The sequence below is a fragment of the Zea mays genome, chromosome 8, assembly GCF_902167145.1.
Source record: "Zea mays cultivar B73 chromosome 8, Zm-B73-REFERENCE-NAM-5.0, whole genome shotgun sequence".
Taxonomy (NCBI): Eukaryota; Viridiplantae; Streptophyta; class Magnoliopsida; order Poales; family Poaceae; genus Zea; species Zea mays.
Window position 1 is genome coordinate 166,193,801 of NC_050103.1, and position 17,969 is coordinate 166,211,769.

General features: G+C 44.2%; 2 protein-coding genes and 1 non-coding gene across 4 annotated transcripts; 1 reads left to right on the forward strand and 2 right to left on the reverse strand.

Moving 5' to 3' along the window:
• Positions 1-2,182: 2,182 nt before the first annotated feature.
• TRNAL-AAG (transfer RNA leucine (anticodon AAG)) lies at positions 2,183-2,263 on the reverse strand. The gene has a single exon. It is a non-coding gene; the product is annotated as a tRNA-Leu (tRNA).
• A 364-nt stretch (positions 2,264-2,627) lies between these two features.
• Positions 2,628-3,282, forward strand: LOC103504720 (uncharacterized). The gene has a single exon (NM_001297627.1). It carries the CDS (start codon positions 2,699-2,701, stop codon positions 3,038-3,040), a length of 342 nt encoding a protein of 113 aa, NP_001284556.1. The 5' UTR covers positions 2,628-2,698; the 3' UTR covers positions 3,041-3,282.
• A 1,444-nt stretch (positions 3,283-4,726) lies between these two features.
• LOC100383679 (aminopeptidase) lies at positions 4,727-9,111 on the reverse strand. 2 transcript variants are annotated; one of them, NM_001176318.1, is made up of 15 exons: positions 8,722-8,990; positions 8,231-8,325; positions 7,979-8,092; positions 7,735-7,839; positions 7,574-7,645; positions 7,097-7,209; positions 6,877-7,011; positions 6,729-6,797; positions 6,521-6,608; positions 6,352-6,423; positions 6,173-6,273; positions 5,832-5,949; positions 5,401-5,460; positions 5,204-5,314; positions 4,727-4,984 (listed from the first exon to the last, which is right to left on the reverse strand). In NM_001176318.1, exons 1-15 carry the CDS (start codon positions 8,831-8,833, stop codon positions 4,886-4,888), a joined length of 1,464 nt encoding a protein of 487 aa, NP_001169789.1. In that variant the 5' UTR covers positions 8,834-8,990; the 3' UTR covers positions 4,727-4,885. The 2 variants fall into 2 exon arrangements, with proteins under 2 accessions (NP_001169789.1, XP_035817434.1); XM_035961541.1 differs by lacking the exon at positions 4,727-4,984 and having other exon boundaries at positions 4,991-5,314; positions 8,722-9,111.
• Between the last annotated feature and the right edge of the window lie 8,858 nt (positions 9,112-17,969).

Sequence of the window (17,969 nt, forward strand, 5' to 3'; positions counted from 1 at the left end):
CCCCGGAGGCATTGGTGCAAATGAAAAAAACTGTCCGCGTTTAAACTACAGCCCTGTTTGCTTCATATTATAATCTAACCAGATTATATAATCCAGCATAGGTAAACAAATACGTAGATTATAGGTGTAGATTATATATTTTAAAGTCCAGATTACTATAATCTCAAAATCTCACTAAGAAGAGCTTATTTAGGATTATTTTTTATAAAAAACCCACCATACATGATAATATTTGCAAATTTAAAAAAATATGCCATTCTCTTTCCCATATGGTAAACGCACGGGCATCTCTCCTTCACCCCACAGTGCGGTATTCTTATCTCCCTTTCCTGCCTCTAATAATCTAATAATATGTATTCGTATAATCTAGGTAACAAAACAACTACATATACATTATAATTTATCTAGATTATATAATATAGATTATAATCTAGATTATATAATCCAGATTAATCTAGATTATATCATTTATAAGCCGAAACAAACATACATTACTACTACTATCTATTTGCCTAAACAAACGCACGGACTACCTACCTGTATTGTTCTCTTGTTCTCCGATGTTACCTAGGCACTTAGGTAGCATTTTGTTTCGAAGTATAGTGGAACGGAGTCGCTCTGTTCCTCATTTGTTGTTGTTTAGATTGATTTAATATAGAACATAATGATTTTAAAAATAGAAAATTATGTTGAAATGTTAAACCATTTAACTATTCAAAATAGAATGTACTAAACCGCTCTCGGGAAGGGAGCCGTTTTATTCCAACCGGCTCAGAAATCAAACGCTACCATAGTACTAATGATTTATTATACATCGCCGGCCTCCAGTCGTCGCAATCCTCCGAGTCGGACTCCAATCCCACAAATAACCTTCGGAGGTGTAGCATCTCTGTGTACATAGCAGCGCAGCAGCCCAATAGGAGCCCGGTGAAAATAGCCATAACATACTACGAGTTTGCTTGCTAACCAATTTTTCTTCTGCGAATACAGATCACAAAAAAAAGTAATAAAGGTAAAACATGATGGGGCGTCGGTTAGTGAGAAATGGCAGCTTTGTTCCCGTGGCGACGCGAGGCGGGCACCTTGGATCTCACGCCCGTCCCACTCTCTACCCACCCACATGGTCTCTAGATCTTGGCCAGCATCGCCCTGACACGCACGATGCACCGACCACGTTGTGGGCCCCCACTCCTCTACCTCTCAGATTTTTTTTTTCTTTTGTGAACCAGTCCTAGCTACTCTACTCATGTGCAGTGCAGTCGTAAAGTCGCCACAGCTTAGACATTGTTTGTGTTCTTGTTCGGTCTTGGCGTTAAGCAGAGGCTTCCGGATTATTAGCGTGGGCTGCTTTGCTTGCTGGTCATGGTCCCCATGAGAGAGACCATGGACCCTTCGCAGCGTGGGCTGCAGGCCCATCGGCAAAGCCCATCTACCTGGCCTTTTATCACGGTGTTGTAGTCCCTTTTCTTCACGGCACTTTCGTTTTCCTCCGAACAGCAAACTAAACCCTACTGGCCTACTTACTCGTACACACTGACATCCTGGTACGCGCACTGCGTTACGTCCTTACACGTCCTACCACGTCGCGTAGGAGCACCTACGCTACGCGACCCATCACCAATGGCCGTTGCCACCGGGAGGCTCGCCGCGTGGGCGTGGCTGACACTCGCCGTCGTCCTCATCGCGGCCACGCGGGTGCCAACGGCGGCCTGCCGCGGTCTGGTAGCCGCCGCGGCGCCAAGCGCCGGTGACGGGGAGGCGGAGGAGCTGCAGTGCGTGGGCAGGTGCACGACGGAGATGCTGGCGTGCGCCGCGGCGTCGGGCTGCGCCAGCGCCACCACGTGGGGGCGCCGGCGGGGCGGAGGAGGGAGCCGGGCGCCGTGCAGCGGCCGAGCCCGAGGGTGCGAGACCGAGTACCTTGGCTGCATTGACGTCTGCTGAATACCGACGAGGCGACGACACCGTTGCTTTGCTATCCGGCCGTTTTTTCTTTTTCTCGTTTTTTTTGTTTGTTTGTTTGTCGACCTACGTTGTAGTGGATGCAATACAAGATTTCCTATGCCTAATCCTCTGTAAAACGATAAAGAGCAATATAGGTAGGCAAATGTGAAGAGAAACAAAAAAAACTCAACCATTTAAAAAAACAAAATCTGGATTAACAAATTAAGAAGATCAAAACAATTGTTGAGAGTGGGATTTGAACCCACGCCCTTTCGGACCAGAACCTTAATCTGGCGCCTTAGACCAACTCGGCCATCTCAACTTGATGTTAGATGAAGCATCTGTCTTTATATAAGGTTATTATTATTTCAAAACAAGTTCTCATCTTCTAACCGACTGCAGTGACGCAAAGAAATGTGGCATGTGATGAGCTCGCTAGCACCTGCAGCAGGAGACGGTAGTGTCTGTTCCGCTCACGCAGATTATGCTGCTTTTTGTGGCGTGTGGGCACGACGCTCACTTCACACATCTCTCATGCGCAGCACAAGCACGTACGTTTCCCCGCAGGCAACAAAGCACCAACACTCTATCAGCTCGGCTCCGTCCTGCTCCTTGCGGTCGCGTCGGCGCGCGCTGCGTGTATATATAGTTATATACAGACCCGCAAATAGTCCCCAACCCAACGACGCAGCTAGCGCGCATCTCCGATCTGCACTGCACCTTCGTCTCCGAACAACGTCGGTCGTACTCGTACACCATGAAGGCAGTCGTCGCGGCGACGATGCTTCTGCTGGTGCTGGTGGCCGCGGCGACGGTGGCGAGCGCAGACCACCGTGACGACGGCCACCACCACCAGCGCCACCGCGGCCAGAGCTGGCACCGCCACAGCGGCGGCGGCCGAGATGGCCGCCGGTCGACTCCTCTGGCCGGGCTGACGCAGTGCGTGACAAGCTGCGGGTCCGGGGTCACCTCCTGCATGCTGGACTGCTACCAGCCGCTGGTCGACCTGGACCCCGTGGAGCTGCCCGTCTGCCTCCTCAAGTGCACCAACGACGCCATGGTCTGCGCCACCGGCTGCCCCGTCACCGGGAACGTCTAGCTAGCTTGCTATAGCTAGCCCATCATTATATATATATACTTACTCATCTTAATTATTAACCCCGCCATTTATTTATTTAACTAGCCACCGAACCAATCCAACGTGTTATATAATAAGGATATGCATGATGACTAAAGGATGTTGTTGTAATACGTAGTATGTAAGTCGCGTGTCCACATTGCTACTACACCATGACACCACCACCATCATAAATATACTGTTATTTACAGGCCTTGCCTACTAGAGCCCATATGTTACACACATGTTTCTGAATATTCTTACACTCATTGATCTCACTCGCACCCGACTGTGACAACTCTAGGTAGGCAGCTCTTCAGAACATCGAGGTGAAACATCAGTGGTATGTCTAGTAGATTTAGAGATGTCCAAATGGGCAGCCCGTCCCGGCCCGGCCCGAGCCCGATGAAGCCCGACCCGTTTTGGGCCCGGCCCGCCAGGCACGGTTAGAAAACTGGGCCGGGCCGTCTAGGCACGCGGGCTCAATTTTCTGTCCGAGCCCGGCCCGCAACGGGCCTAAACGGGCCGGGCCGACCCGTTTAGCACGAAAAACGGGCCGAAAAACGGGCTATGCGGGCCGGTAAGCACGTTTTAGTGTAAAAAAGCGGGCTTAACGGGCTTAGAGTTAAACGGGCCGTGCCGGGCTAGCCCACCGTGCCTAGTTTCTTGTCCGAGCCCGGCCCTGGCCTGCATAGAACCGGGGCGTGCCGGGCTCGGACCGGGCCCAAATAACGGGCTTCGTGCCGGGCTCACGGGCCTCATGTTTATTGAACATCTATAAGTAGATTAGGCTTGTTCTCTTTCGGGGAAAAAAAGAAAAAAAAAAGGAACAGCTGTGAGGCTTACCCTTTTTTCCCCTCATCTGATGGTTCATTCCTAAGGGCTAGTTTATCAACCCTTTCATTTTTCCTAAGAAAAATTACTTCATTTTCTCAAGGGAAAATAAGAATCCTTTAGAAAAATGGAGTTGTCAAACTAGCCCTAATTGTCCCATTTCCTGCACATATTTTTAGGGAAAATAATGACATTTACTTATTGTTGAATACGCAAAAGTACTACCACCCTTTTCCTGATGGGTGCTGGCAAACCAGCGTCTCTTAATGTTCAGTGCATCAGTCTTTGCTTGTGTTTTGTCAAAATATTGGAGAAAATATGAAGAAGAAAAAAATCATGCGGCGAGTTGAAGCAACAGCGTGCTCAATGTGCTGTGCAGAACATGTTCTGTGACAAGCCTGACATGATTGCATTACTATATGGCATGAGGATAGAACAGATTTCAGACTCCAGTTTTAGAGGGAACGTGGGAATGGTGCTCTAGAGTCTCATTTACATCACAGCATCTGAGCATCCTAACTTCTCGAGGAGCCGAAGAGACCAGGAACACGAGCAGAAGCCAGAAACGGGTCAAGTTGCCAATGCCAGTGGCCCAGTGTACACACCGCAGTGAACCGTCAGCATTACGGAAGTTTACTGTTCTGACGAAAAGAATACATGGTTCACAGCATCAATCCAGCAACATAATAGCCCTTGTATGTGTTCTTCAAACATCCTTCCTACCACGCTTGTTATCAAAAGAATGCTACATGCTTACAACACCCTCGACGACGTTCCACAAACCATAGTACCCCCCACCAAAAAAATAAAAAAAAATAAATACAACCACATTTTCTTGTAGCTCTCCCAGAACTACTGTGGAGATGACCAGAATGTACTTATCTCCTGGTGTGCAAGAGTTCAGTGTTTGGACTTTCTGGAGTAACCATAAACGTTACAGCGCCATCAGGCAAGAATCTACAATGCGGCTACATTGTTCAAAATAATAGATTGCTAGCTTTGCCTGGCTTTCATAACCAGTTCTTCCGTGGTCGCGCCGATGATCTCATTGGCACGCTTTAGAGGGACACAGCAAATCCTTCCAATAGAGTCCTGGATGCAAAACGGCCTTCAGTATTGGGCAGAAAGAAAAAGAAAAAAAGAAGCAGAGAACAATACGTGACAACATGATGGTCAGTAGATGCAAAAACTTCTGGCCCTGTAAACGTGTCTGCAAAAATCGTTATTCTGTGCACTGTATCTGTAAGAAAACGTCCCTATGCTCTGATCAGGTGGCACCATGAGAAGAAAAAGAAACAAGTGAGAACTCACTCTTGTAATGACACCAAGCCTCTCCAGCTTCTGAACTGCATCCATCACCTCAAAATTGCATTGCAAGCCAAACTCTTCCTGGATTAACTCCTCGCATTGCAAGTCAAGATCCTAGCACGGTGGGAACACATGAATAATTAGTCATAACATTTCTCCCATATAGATTTCAAGACAGAAGAACAATATATGTATTTTACATCACTGGTAGCCTTTCCATTCTCCATCAAAATGTAGTAGGCAATTATGACCTCCTTGACCTGAACGTTGAAACCACAAGGATGGAAATATGGAAATTAAACGTTAGCTAAGCTTCAAGTTCCAATGTTTGAACTAACACTTACTCCCTCCGTCCCAGTTTATAATTCGTTTGACATTTTTGTACCAAGTTTGACCGGCTCGTCTTATTCAAGTTTTTGCAAAAAAAAATTGAAAAAATCAAAGCCATGCTTAAAGTATATTATATGATAAACGATATTACAGTAAAAATAGTAATAGTTATAAATTTTTTTAATGAGATGAGATGGTCAAACTTAGAATAAAAAAAGTCAAACAAATTATAAATCGGAACGGAGTGAGTATTTATTTTATTGGTCCTCAAGAAAGCACTGAGTGTAGAGTGTGGACCTACCTCCTGTTGAATCACATCATCACAGAGGTGGAGGAGTGTGCCTTTCCCACTATCTAGTTGTTTGTCATACATTGATTGAGTGATTAAGTTTTGGTAGGTTGCCATATTCTGTTGAAACCTGCATAAAACATAACTATTCAACAGACTGCCCAACACGATGACTGTTTACATAATGCCCGACACAACCATATAAGGAATATCATTCTAATGAAGGAAAGCTGTGCGGTTTGCAAAAGTGTCATGGAGTATGTCTACATGGTGAGGAACAAAACTTTCCCCTTTTTCTAGTCCTCCTAATGAAAATTACTGATTTAAAACAAATGAACCCAGCAGATACTCACGAGAAATAGATCTTCGCGCAATATCCTGCCAGTGCAGAGAGGATTGCAATTACAACCCAGAAATCAGCTTTAGGCATTTCCAGTGAACTGATGAGTGTAACCTATGTGATGTGACACAAGTAAATCAGAAAGTGAAATGTCACAAGAGAACCAAATGAAACTGGTTACAGTCCACTTACAAGTCCAATGACAACAGAAACAATAAATTGAACCCAGTCCATAGGTGTGAGGCTCGGGTTTTTCTTCTCAGGCTGCAATAATTACAGTTCTTCTTCAGCATAATTCCAGTTAAAGAAATAAATATGAATGCAAAAAAAATCTTAAGAAAAAGCAACTCCTAGTACTAACCAGAACCAACTCCATGTCTGCCATTGGGATATTTTTGAAGTGCTTTACATGAATTGCCCTATCATCCTGGCCCTTTGGACTTTTTCTCCTGAAGGAATATATTACAAATCAGTGCACTCTGTAATTCAAACAAATCACACATTCATCTATTTCAGAACCAGGACCAGAAAATTTTGTCTCCAACCTCAAATCATTTTAGAACCTTTACCTATACAAGACAATCACCTCTTCAAATGTAGGCTCTTGAATTGTGACCTTGCCAAATAAATTCCCAAAGCTGCAACGAGAAAACTGTGAGACCATGAGAGAAAGTGATTGAGATTGTGATGGCTTAACAGGTTAAAGAAGAGAGCAACCTTAAATCCATTGTTTCAAGACGTATGCGTTCAACATAAAGCTCCTTGTCTTCTATTTCACTAGCTAAATCATCATTCTTCTTGGAATCTATCTTTGGCTTACTATTTTTCTTTCTTGAGAACAGCTTTTGCAGTCTGAAATCGCAGCGTGGAAACAGGTAACCTTTTGGGTGAGAAAAATTAACTGCATAGGGCATTAAATGTGCCACAGATAACATACCTCGTCTTCTCAAGGAACCTTCGCCATGCACGAGCTATGATCATGTCCACTTTCTCCATGAAGAAAAAGTTGCTAGTGCGGTCCAATCCAATGCCCCTACGAAATATAACATACTGACAATTGGCAAATAAAGGATTATGTCAGCTAAATAAGTAGTTAATCAAAACATCTGAGGGGTACTAAGTAACGGTGCAATGCCACCAGAAGAGAAGATGTCTGGACTTTGAAGGAGCAACAGTAAACAAAAATATACTGATACAATTCACAAGATATGAAAGTCTACAAGAATGATTAGCACACAGATAAATTAGAGTCCGACCAATATGAACGTTAGCCTGCTTGGCTGCTCATGCAAAACTAAAATTTCTTGTTTACAATAGATACAAACATGATGCAATTCAAAGAATAAAGGAACAATCTACTGATGACTTTCCAAAAAGAAAAGTTTATCTATGTCGCTTATAAAAAATATATCACCTTGTCTGAGAAGTCGGGCAGGTTTTCATGACGGTGCTCCTTAAAATACTTCGACAGAAGTTTGTCATCTAACTGCTCACGGAAAAGACCAAATTGGGATTTCACATCAAAATTTAGTGAATTTTGTATAACAAGACATTTTGCACGGAAACAGCATTCACCTTTGATTCATCAACTTTAATGGGAAGATTCAACAGATATTGTCCAGAATGAGCAAGTTCAACCTCATCGTCATTTACTATGTTAAAATTGCTCTTTTCCATCACCTGCACTTCAAGTAAGGACACTTTAAAGAGCGCTTTTACAGAATATGTTTGGATTCACAAAGAAACTGCTCCATGCCTCCTTCCTTCACTTGGAGGTTAAACCTATCAATAGTTATTTCTCCCGGAATAGGTCCTTTACCCGAAAGAAATAGGACAGGAAGTTCTGCTCAAGCGTGTCGATTTCCTCAGGTAGGAAGTTCTGCTGCTCGAGTTTTTTAGCACCATGCACAGGATCGAAGAGAGCGAACAGTTCCTGCAAAAGTACCAGCTTGAATAGATCAAGTATCATTGAAACACCGGAAACTATGGAGATGGTTGATGGTTGTGACTTGTGAGCATGAATTCAAGCCAATAAACACTGCTTTTTGTATGGATAATAAACTTTCCTCACCATCATATCATCAAACTGGAGATGGTACCAAGCCCTTATGGTGTACTCAACCCTCCTGCAGAGCTTCAAGAATTCTTCTCTGTCAGACTGATGTTCTTCAGAAAAAAAAACAGCAGCGTTAATTGAATTCCATGGTTTTGTGTCCAAATCAGCATCCTTGCTTCAGCTTGTCATAAACAAGACAAGGCAATATCTAAAAGATATATTTGATGGCCACATGACAAAGGAGTGCACAGCTAAAGACATGTATTGCAGTCGCACTGACTACACAAACTTCCACTTTACATGAACCAGGTGAATAAACAAAGCAAGATTCGAGCTTTTCCCTTAAAAGAGACAGGGATCTCGCAAGCCAACAGCTTTGCAGTAGAAATAGGACAATCACGATGTTTAGCCTCCCAGTGGTAGACCAGCCAAGAAACGCGAATAGCCTGTGGTGAAGATTGAAGACTGCCTAGCAACAGAGTAGGCAGGGAGAGAGATACACCTACCGATGAGGTAGGCGAGCTTCATGGTGAGCTTGGGCTTCATGATGGGGATCACGGACTCGCGCTCCAGCCGCACCACTTCCTTCTTCTCCTTCCCCGCATTCGCCTCCGCCATTGCCTGCTCTTGCCTACGCAGTATGCACCAGCGTTCAGGTCCAGCGCCGGCAGCCACCAGCCTGGACTGGATTCGTTTCAGGTCTCCCCTCCTTGAAGACGCGGAGGAGGAAACGCAGTTGGGAACGAAAGATTGAAGGGTGAGGAGTGGAGGTGTGCAATGGACTAATTGCTCTGTCGCGGATGAGCTGGGGAGGAAGTGGAAACGCACCACGGTTACAGATCCGCACAGTGTTCGTCCGTTCTCCGCCCGGTGGTGGAGCGAAAGCAAAATCTAATAAAGTACGCCTTCACCGAAAGGAGGCGTATTTCGTACATTCAAGACCTTGGCCTGCTGAGAGATTCTGACATTTGTCATCAGCAAGAAATATGTTTGTAAAATTACCATCAAACCAACATTTCATAGACCTAGTTGGACCTATAATTCATAAACACAGTGGTAATTATAATAAGAAGATAACATTGTGAGTGGCAAAAATCTAATTATCTCTGGCCTGTTGTTGAACAAGAAATATATAGTTGTCTCTTGTCTGGTTGGGCTGAGCTCTTGGAAATCGGTTGTGGGCCAGTGGGCCTGAACTTGTCCAGGCAGGAACACAACAAAAGCTTGCCAAATTTTATCAGAGGCCTCCATGTTTAAAGGATTGATCAAGTACCTCGTCCACCTAAAATAAACAAATTGAGAATCCTTCATGTTAGCACGGCAAAATTGCAGAAGAGTAACACGGTGTCAAAGCAAATTGTCTGGGTTATAATCTTCACTTGAACACAACATGGTTGGCTAAACAATTTTGGTACCAAAACTGAGGCAATTCTATTTTCTATGATAAGCAGGTAACCTCTTTTTTTTAGTACAATAGGCTGCCGTTTGCAGCTTTCTCCAACTGACCATGCAGTTTGTCGTTTCAGAATTAATAGCTGATGTACCTGAAGTGTAGTTCTTTACATATACATATATATATATATATATATATATATATATATATATATATATATATATATATATATATATATATATATATATATATATATATTTGCCTAAGCATCTGAATGTCTTGCAAAATTTAAATTTTCTCCATTTTTAGCAACCCAGTTCTATTATCTCTTGACTTCAAAATCGATGAATCAATCTTTCTCCTTATTTCAACCGTTTGTTGGCAAGCTTTTTTGCTTCAGAGGAACGAGCAACAATAATTCCCGTCAACTCTGATCAGAAATGGACTAATCAATTTCATTATTTTTCAACGCAGGTGTTTCAGTATCTGGATCCACTTCACTTTGGGATAGCTTCAAGGAATTGAGCTTCTAGTCAAAATCTGACTGAGACAATGGAGCCTGGAGACCGGTGAACTCGTTCTTTCTTGAACTTCATGGATTTCGGTTTTCACTGTCAAACGCCCTTCTTGGTTTGTAATAAAAAAAATAGATTCACCTTCAAAGATGTAAAGATAAAAACGTTCTGCAATGATACAGAAAGGCTAACGATTAGTAAAAACGTTCATAATTACCATGTGAAGGCACAATAAGGGAGACTTTGCCATAGCAGCTCCTCCTTGGATATTTGCAAGCAGGGCGCCATCTTTCAGAGCAATGCCTCTTTCCCTATATAGCCAAATCAGCATGATACAAGATGCAATGATCATGTCATATTTCCCAGAGAGCGCATTTTCGCTGCTTCAAGAATGAAGAAGGCGTTGTAGTCATTGTTGTGAGCAAATATGCCATTGAGCTAATTTCCTACTCAATCTCCGGAAATTATGAAGGGGATTTAAGTTTCAAAACTAGCTCTAAAAAGACGGGATATGTCATTGCACCAGCAAGAAGAATACTATACATGTCCAGCTCGGACATTACGTCGAACACCCTGCATGCTACACCGTGGCATTGAGCCATGAGTACAGACGTCCCAAGCGATGGCTGCCAGTACCAGGCGGCGTCTGACATGCACGACTAACCAAACACGCCCTCAGGTTTCAACCAAAACCAGAGGAAAAAAAAAAGAACAATAATCATCTAGGTAGTTTCCTTGAGGTTGCCACTTTGCCATGACCGTCACAACACTAATAAGCTGTTTGGTTTGAGGAATGAGCTAGTTCATCATATTCTCACTCCTCACTTTTTTGTTTGGTTTGTGGAATAGATTGAGTTGATCCATCATCACTTCATTCCTTATAGTTATTTAGTTAGTACTAATATGAGTAATGGGGTCATCCCACCAAATTTGAGAAATGACCCCATGATGCACCACCACATTTTGGATGGAGTGATTCCTCAAACCAAACACCCCCTAAATTTGTCAATTATCTGTGCTTCATTTCGACGAGGCAACACCGAGTCACCGCCAGAAGGCAGGCCCTAATTCTAGAAAGAAAGTAAGAAAGAAAGAAGTCTGAAGGAAAACGGAACAGAGATAGTTTCCAGGAAGAGCAGCTGGACAGTCCGTTAGCGACGCCATGCTCCGCGGGGCCATCGGCGTGTGCTGTACTGCTGTGTGCATGCTCAGGTCACGCTCACGCGCGCACCATCGGATCGTGTCAGCTAATATATGCGGTAGTAGCTAGCACCGGTCGGTCCATGTCCATAACGATCATCGGATCCCAATCCTGACCAAGTCACTTGAAACCAAATTAAAAAAAAACTACTTTGGATGATGGTGGATTTGGACTGGAATCTGAACGCAACTTTGGAAGATGCTCCACGGTCATTCAGTACGCATTAGGCCCAGTTTATCAGTTTAAAACTGATTTATAAAAATTAAGGTAGTTCCAAATATAACAGTTTATGATTTTCTTAGCTAAAAAACAAAAACTGGTTTTTTAATAACTAGGAAAGCTTAATCGATGTTATATTTTTGTGTGAGTGTGGTAGTTTTTCCCGCTCGTTTCTTTTTAGCTGCAATCAATATTGAGTTAACCAGATATATAAGAAGATACTAAGGGTCTGTTTGGTCCAGTTTTTTCTGACCAGTTTTTTTCGAGAATCTAGTTCTGGGAAGAATCTGACTGTGTAGAGAATCTGAGTATCATTAGGATTACGTGCGGAGAAATATAAAGTTGTCCATGGGACTCAGAATCTATAAAATGACGGATTACTACTATTGCGACGACTCAACCGATTATATGTTTATGTTGATTTTGAATGGTTTTTATCCAAACGAATTTTATAGAAGCTTGAAAGGGAAATGTGCCTTTGGGCCATCTCTAAGTATTTTGGTGATTGAATGCAAACACAAGTGCTTAAATGTGAAAATATGCCCAAGGATGATCAAAGTGCAAATCACAAGTTAAGGTATGTTTCTAAGCCTTAGTACATTGGTTTTGTGTACTAATATATTTGTCTAAGTGTTAGAAACAGAAAGAAGAAGAAGAAGAAGAGAAGACTTGGCTGTGTGCAGCCAAGGGGCTGCTTCGGTCTGGGGCACCGGACTGTCCGGTGGTGCACCGGACAGTGTCCGGTGGTGCACCGGACAGTGTCCGGTGCGCCAGGCTGCCTCGGCCGAAGAGGCCGCTCTCGGGTTTTTCTCCGGCGACTTCGGCTAAAATTCACCGGACTGTCCGGTGTGCACCGGACTGTCCGGTGAGCCAACGGTCGGCCGCGCGATCGGCGCGCGACACGTGGCCGAGCCAACGGTCGGAAGGAAGCACCGGACTGTCCGGTGTGCACCGGACTGTCCGGTGCGCCAGATCTGCAACGGTCGGCAACGGTCGGCTTCGCTTTTTATGGAAACAAATCGGGCACCGGACAGTGTCCGGTGTGCACCGGACTGTCCGGTGCGCCACGAGACAGAAGGCAAAGATGGCCTTCCAGATTTGTTCCCAACGGCTCCTAGCTGCCTTGGGGCTATAAAAGGGACCCCTTGGCGCATGGAGGAGAAAACCAAGCATTCCTACAACTCTTCTAAGCACCAAGACACCAATCTCACGCATTCGTTTCATTGTGATAGCATATAGAGCTCTTGTGGAGTTGTGAACTCTTTGTGTTGCGTTGCGAGCTCTTGTTGCGACTTGTGTGCGTATTGTTGCTCTGATTTTCGAGTCTTGTGTGCGTTGCTCATTCCCACCTTACTCCGTATTTCTTTGTGAACTCAATTGTAAGGGCGAGAGACTCCAAGTTGTGGAGATTCCTCGCAAACGGGAAAAGATCAAAGGAAAGAAAAACACCGTGGTATTCAAGTTGATCATTGGATCACTTGAGAGGAGTTGAGTGCAACTCTCGTCCGTTGGGACGCCACAACGTGGAGTAGGCAAGTTTTGTACTTGGCCGAACCACGGGATAACCACCGTGTCAACTCTGTGATTGCTTTCTTGTGGTTATCGTGTTTTGAGTTCTCTCTAGCCACTTGGCCATACTTGTGCTAACCCTTAACAAGTTTTTGTGGCTTAAGTTTTGAACTTTTACAGGATCACCTATTCACCCCCCCCCTCTAGGTGCTCTCAATTGGTATCGGAGCCGTTCTCTTCAAGAAAGGGACTAACCGCCCGAAGAGATGGATCCTAAGGGGAAGGGAATTGTGATCAACGACAAGGAGAAGGAGTCCTTCGTCAACGAGCCAAGGGATGACAAGTCCAATGACTCGGGCTCGGGCCACAAGCGAAGAGATGGGAAGAAGAAGACAAGACGTATCAAGGAGATCGTCTACTACGACAGTGATGAGTCCTCTTCTTCCCAAAAGGATGACGACCACGACAAACAAAGGAAACCGGTTAATTCTAACTTTTCTTTTGACTACTCTCGTATTCCGCAAAGTTCAAATTCACATTTGCTTTCTATTCCACTCGGCAAGCCCCCACACTTTGATGGGGAGGACTACGGATTTTGGAGCCACAAAATGCGTAGTCACCTATTCTCTCTCCATCCTAGCATATGGGAGATTGTAGATAGTGGAATGCACTTTAATAGTTCGGATAGTCCTATATTCATTAATGAGCAAATCCATAAGAATGCACAAGCTACTACTGTTCTTCTAGCCTCATTGTGCAGGGATGAATATAATAAAGTGAGTGGCTTGGATAACGCCAAGCAAATCTGGGATACCCTCAAGATCTCTCATGAGGGAAATGACGCTACCTTGCTCACCAAAATGGAGTTGGTGGAGGGCGAGCTTGGACGGTTCGCAATGATAAGGGGCGAGGAGCCAACTCAAACATACAACCGGCTCAAGACCCTTGTCAACAAGATAAGGAGCTACGGAAGCACGCGTTGGACGGATCACGACGTCGTCCGCCTAATGCTCAGGTCATTTACCGTTCTTGATCCTCATCTCGTGAACAATATTCGTGAGAATCCCAGGTACACGATGATGACGCCCGAAGAAGTACTTGGAAAATTCGTGAGCGGGCGGATGATGATCAAGGAGGCAAGATACGTCGACGACGCGTTGAACGGTCCACTCCACGAGTCTCAACCCATTGCTCTAAAGGCAACAAGGAGCAAGGAGTCGCTACCTAGCAAGGTGGCGCAAATTGAGGCGGTCGGTCTTAATGAAGAAGAAATGGCCCTCATTATCAAGAGATTCAAGACGGTGCTAAAGGGTCGCAATGGACAGCCGAGCAAGACTAAGACCAAGGGGAAGCGATCATGCTTCAAATGCGGTAAGCTTGGTCATTTTATTGCAAACTGTCCTGATAATGAAAGTGACCAGGAAAAGGGAAACAAGAGGGAAAAGAAGAAGCATTATAAGAAGGCAAAGGGCGAGGCACATCTAGGCAAGGAGTGGGACTCGGATTGCTCCTCGTCCGACTCCGACAATGAAGGACTCGCCGCCACCGCCTTCAACAAATCAACCCTCTTCCCCAACGAGCGTCACACATGCCTTATGGCAAGGGAGAAGAAGGTATGTACTCGCAACTCTACCTATGCTTCTTCAAGTGAGGACGAATCTAGTGATGAGGATGAAGTAGATTATTCATGTTTGTTCAAGGGCTTAGATAGATCTAAGATAGACAAAATTAATGAATTAATTGATGCCTTGAATGAAAAGAATATACTTTTAGAAAAGCAAGAGGATTTGTTGTATGAAGAGCATGATAAATTTGTTGAGGCACAAAAATCCTATGCTTTAGAAGTTAAAAGAAATGAAATGCTTTCTTTTGAACTATCTACTTGTCATGAAACCATTTCTACTTTGAAAGGTGTCAACAATGATTTAAATGTTAAACTAGTAGAAGCAAATAAATCCAACTCTTGTGTTGAACATGTTGAAATTTGCACTAGGTGTAAGGATGTTGATATTAATGCCTGTAGTGAACACTTAGTTTCCATTTCAAAATTGAGTGATGAAGTGGCTAGTCTTAATGCTCAACTTAAGACTAGCAAAAGTGATTTTGAAAAACTAAAATTTGCTAGGGATGCCTACACGGTTGGTAGACACCCCTCAATAAAGGATGGACTTGGCTTCAAGAGGGAAGCCAAGAACTTAACAAGCCATAAGGCTCCCATTCCCGCCAAGGAGAAAGGGAAGGCCCCTATGGCTACTAGTGCTAAAAGGAACCATGCATTTTTGTATCATGATAGAAGACAAACTAGAAATGTAAGTCATGATGCTTTTGATTCATATGTTAATGATTCTCATGCCATGTTTGCTCCTAGTTCCTCTTATGTGTATGATAGAAATATTACTAGGAGAAATGTTGTTCCCAAAAGAAATGCTATTCATCATGTGCCTAGAAGGAATGGTATTCATGCTCCTAGGAAAGTAGTGAATGAATCTTCTACAATTTATTGTGCTTTGAATGCTTCATTTGCAATTTGTAGAAAGGATAGAAAAGTAATTGCTAGGAAGTTAGGGGCAAAATGCTAAGGTGATAAAACTTGCATTTGGGTCCCTAAGGAAATTGTGACTAACCTTGTAGGACCCAACAAGAGTTGGGTACCTAAGTCCCAAGCCTAAATTTGCCTTGCAGGTTTATGCATCCGGGGGTTCAAGCTGGATTATTGATAGCGGATGCACAAACCATATGACGGGGGAGAAGAAGATGTTCACCTCCTACGTCAAGAATAAGGATTCCCAAGATTCAATCATATTCGGTGATGGGAATCAAGGCAAGGTAAAAGGTTTAGGTAAAATTGCAATTTCTAATGAGCACTCCATATCTAATGTATTTTTAGTAGAGAGTCTTGGATATAATTTGCTATCTGTTAGTCAATTATGTCATATGGGGTATAACTGTCTATTTACAAATGTAGATGTGTCTGTCTTTAGAAGAAGTGATGGTTCACTAGCTTTTAAGGGTGTGTTAGACGGCAAACTCTATTTAGTTGATTTTGCAAAAGAAGAGGCCGGTCTAGATGCATGCTTAATAGCTAAGACTAGCATGGGCTGGCTGTGGCATCGCCGCTTAGCACATGTGGGGATGAAGAACCTTCACAAGCTTCTAAAGGGAGAACACGTGATAGGTCTAACTAATGTTCAATTCGAAAAAGATAGACCTTGTGCAGCTTGTCAAGCAGGGAAACAGGTGGGAGGCTCTCATCACACCAAAAATGTGATGACGACATCAAGACCCTTGGAGCTGCTGCATATGGATCTCTTCGGACCCGTCGCCTATCTGAGCATAGGGGGAAGTAAGTATGGTCTAGTTATTGTTGATGACTTTTCCCGCTTCACTTGGGTGTTCTTTTTGCAGGATAAGTCTGAAACCCAAGGGACCCTCAAGCGCTTCCTCAGGAGGGCTCAAAATGAGTTTGAGCTCAAAGTGAAAAAGATAAGGAGCGACAACGGGTCCGAGTTCAAGAACCTTCAAGTGGAGGAGTTCCTTGAAGAGGAAGGGATCAAGCACGAGTTCTCCGCTCCCTACACACCACAGCAAAATGGCGTGGTAGAGAGGAAGAACAGGACGCTCATCGACATGGCGAGGACGATGCTAGGAGAGTTCAAGACCCCCGAGTGCTTTTGGACGGAAGCCGTGAACACGGCTTGCCACGCCATCAACAGGGTCTACCTTCATCGCCTCCTCAAGAAGACGTCGTATGAGCTAATAACCGGTAACAAACCCAATGTATCGTACTTTCGTGTATTTGGGAGTAAATGCTACATTCTAGTGAAGAAGGGTAGGAATTCTAAATTTGCTCCCAAAGCTGTAGAAGGGTTTTTGTTAGGTTATGACTCAAATACAAAGGCGTATAGAGTCTTCAACAAATCATCGGGTTTGGTTGAAGTCTCTAGCGACGTTGTATTTGATGAGACTAATGGCTCTCCAAGAGAGCAAGTTGTTGATTGTGATGATGTAGATGAAGAAGATGTTCCGACGGCCGCTATACGGACCATGGCGATTGGAGAAGTACGGCCACAGGAACAAGATGATCAAGATCAACCCTCTTCCTCAATTATGGTGCATCCCCCGACTCAAGACGATGAACAGGTTCATCAAAAGAAGGCGTGTGATCAAGGGGGAGCACAAGATGATAACGTGATGGAGGAAGAAGCGCAACCGGCACCTCCAACCCAAGTTCGAGCGATGATTCAAAGGGATCATCCCGTCGACCAAATTCTGGGTGACATTAGCAAGGGAGTAACTACTCGATCTCGATTAGTTAATTTTTGTGAGCATTACTCCTTTGTCTCTTCTATTGAGCCTTTCAGGGTAGAAGAGGCCTTGCTAGATCCGGACTGGGTGTTGGCCATGCAAGAGGAGTTAAACAACTTCAAGCGCAATGAAGTTTGGACACTGGTGCCTCGTCCGAAGCAAAATGTTGTGGGAACCAAGTGGGTGTTCCGCAACAAACAGGACGAGCACGGGGTGGTGACGAGGAACAAGGCTCGACTTGTGGCAAAAGGTTATGCCCAAGTCGCAGGTTTGGATTTCGAGGAGACCTTTGCTCCTGTGGCTAGGCTAGAGTCAATTCGAATCTTGCTAGCATATGCCGCTCACCATTCTTTCAGGTTGTTCCAAATGGATGTGAAGAGCGCTTTCCTCAATGGGCCAATCAAGGAGGAGGTGTACGTGGAGCAACCCCCTGGCTTTGAGGATGAACGGTTCCCCGACCATGTGTGTAAGCTCTCTAAGGCGCTCTATGGACTTAAGCAAGCCCCAAGAGCATGGTATGAATGCCTTAGAAACTTTTTACTTGCTAATGCTTTCAAGGTTGGGAAGGCCGATCCAACTCTTTTTACAAAGACATGTGATGGTGATTTGTTT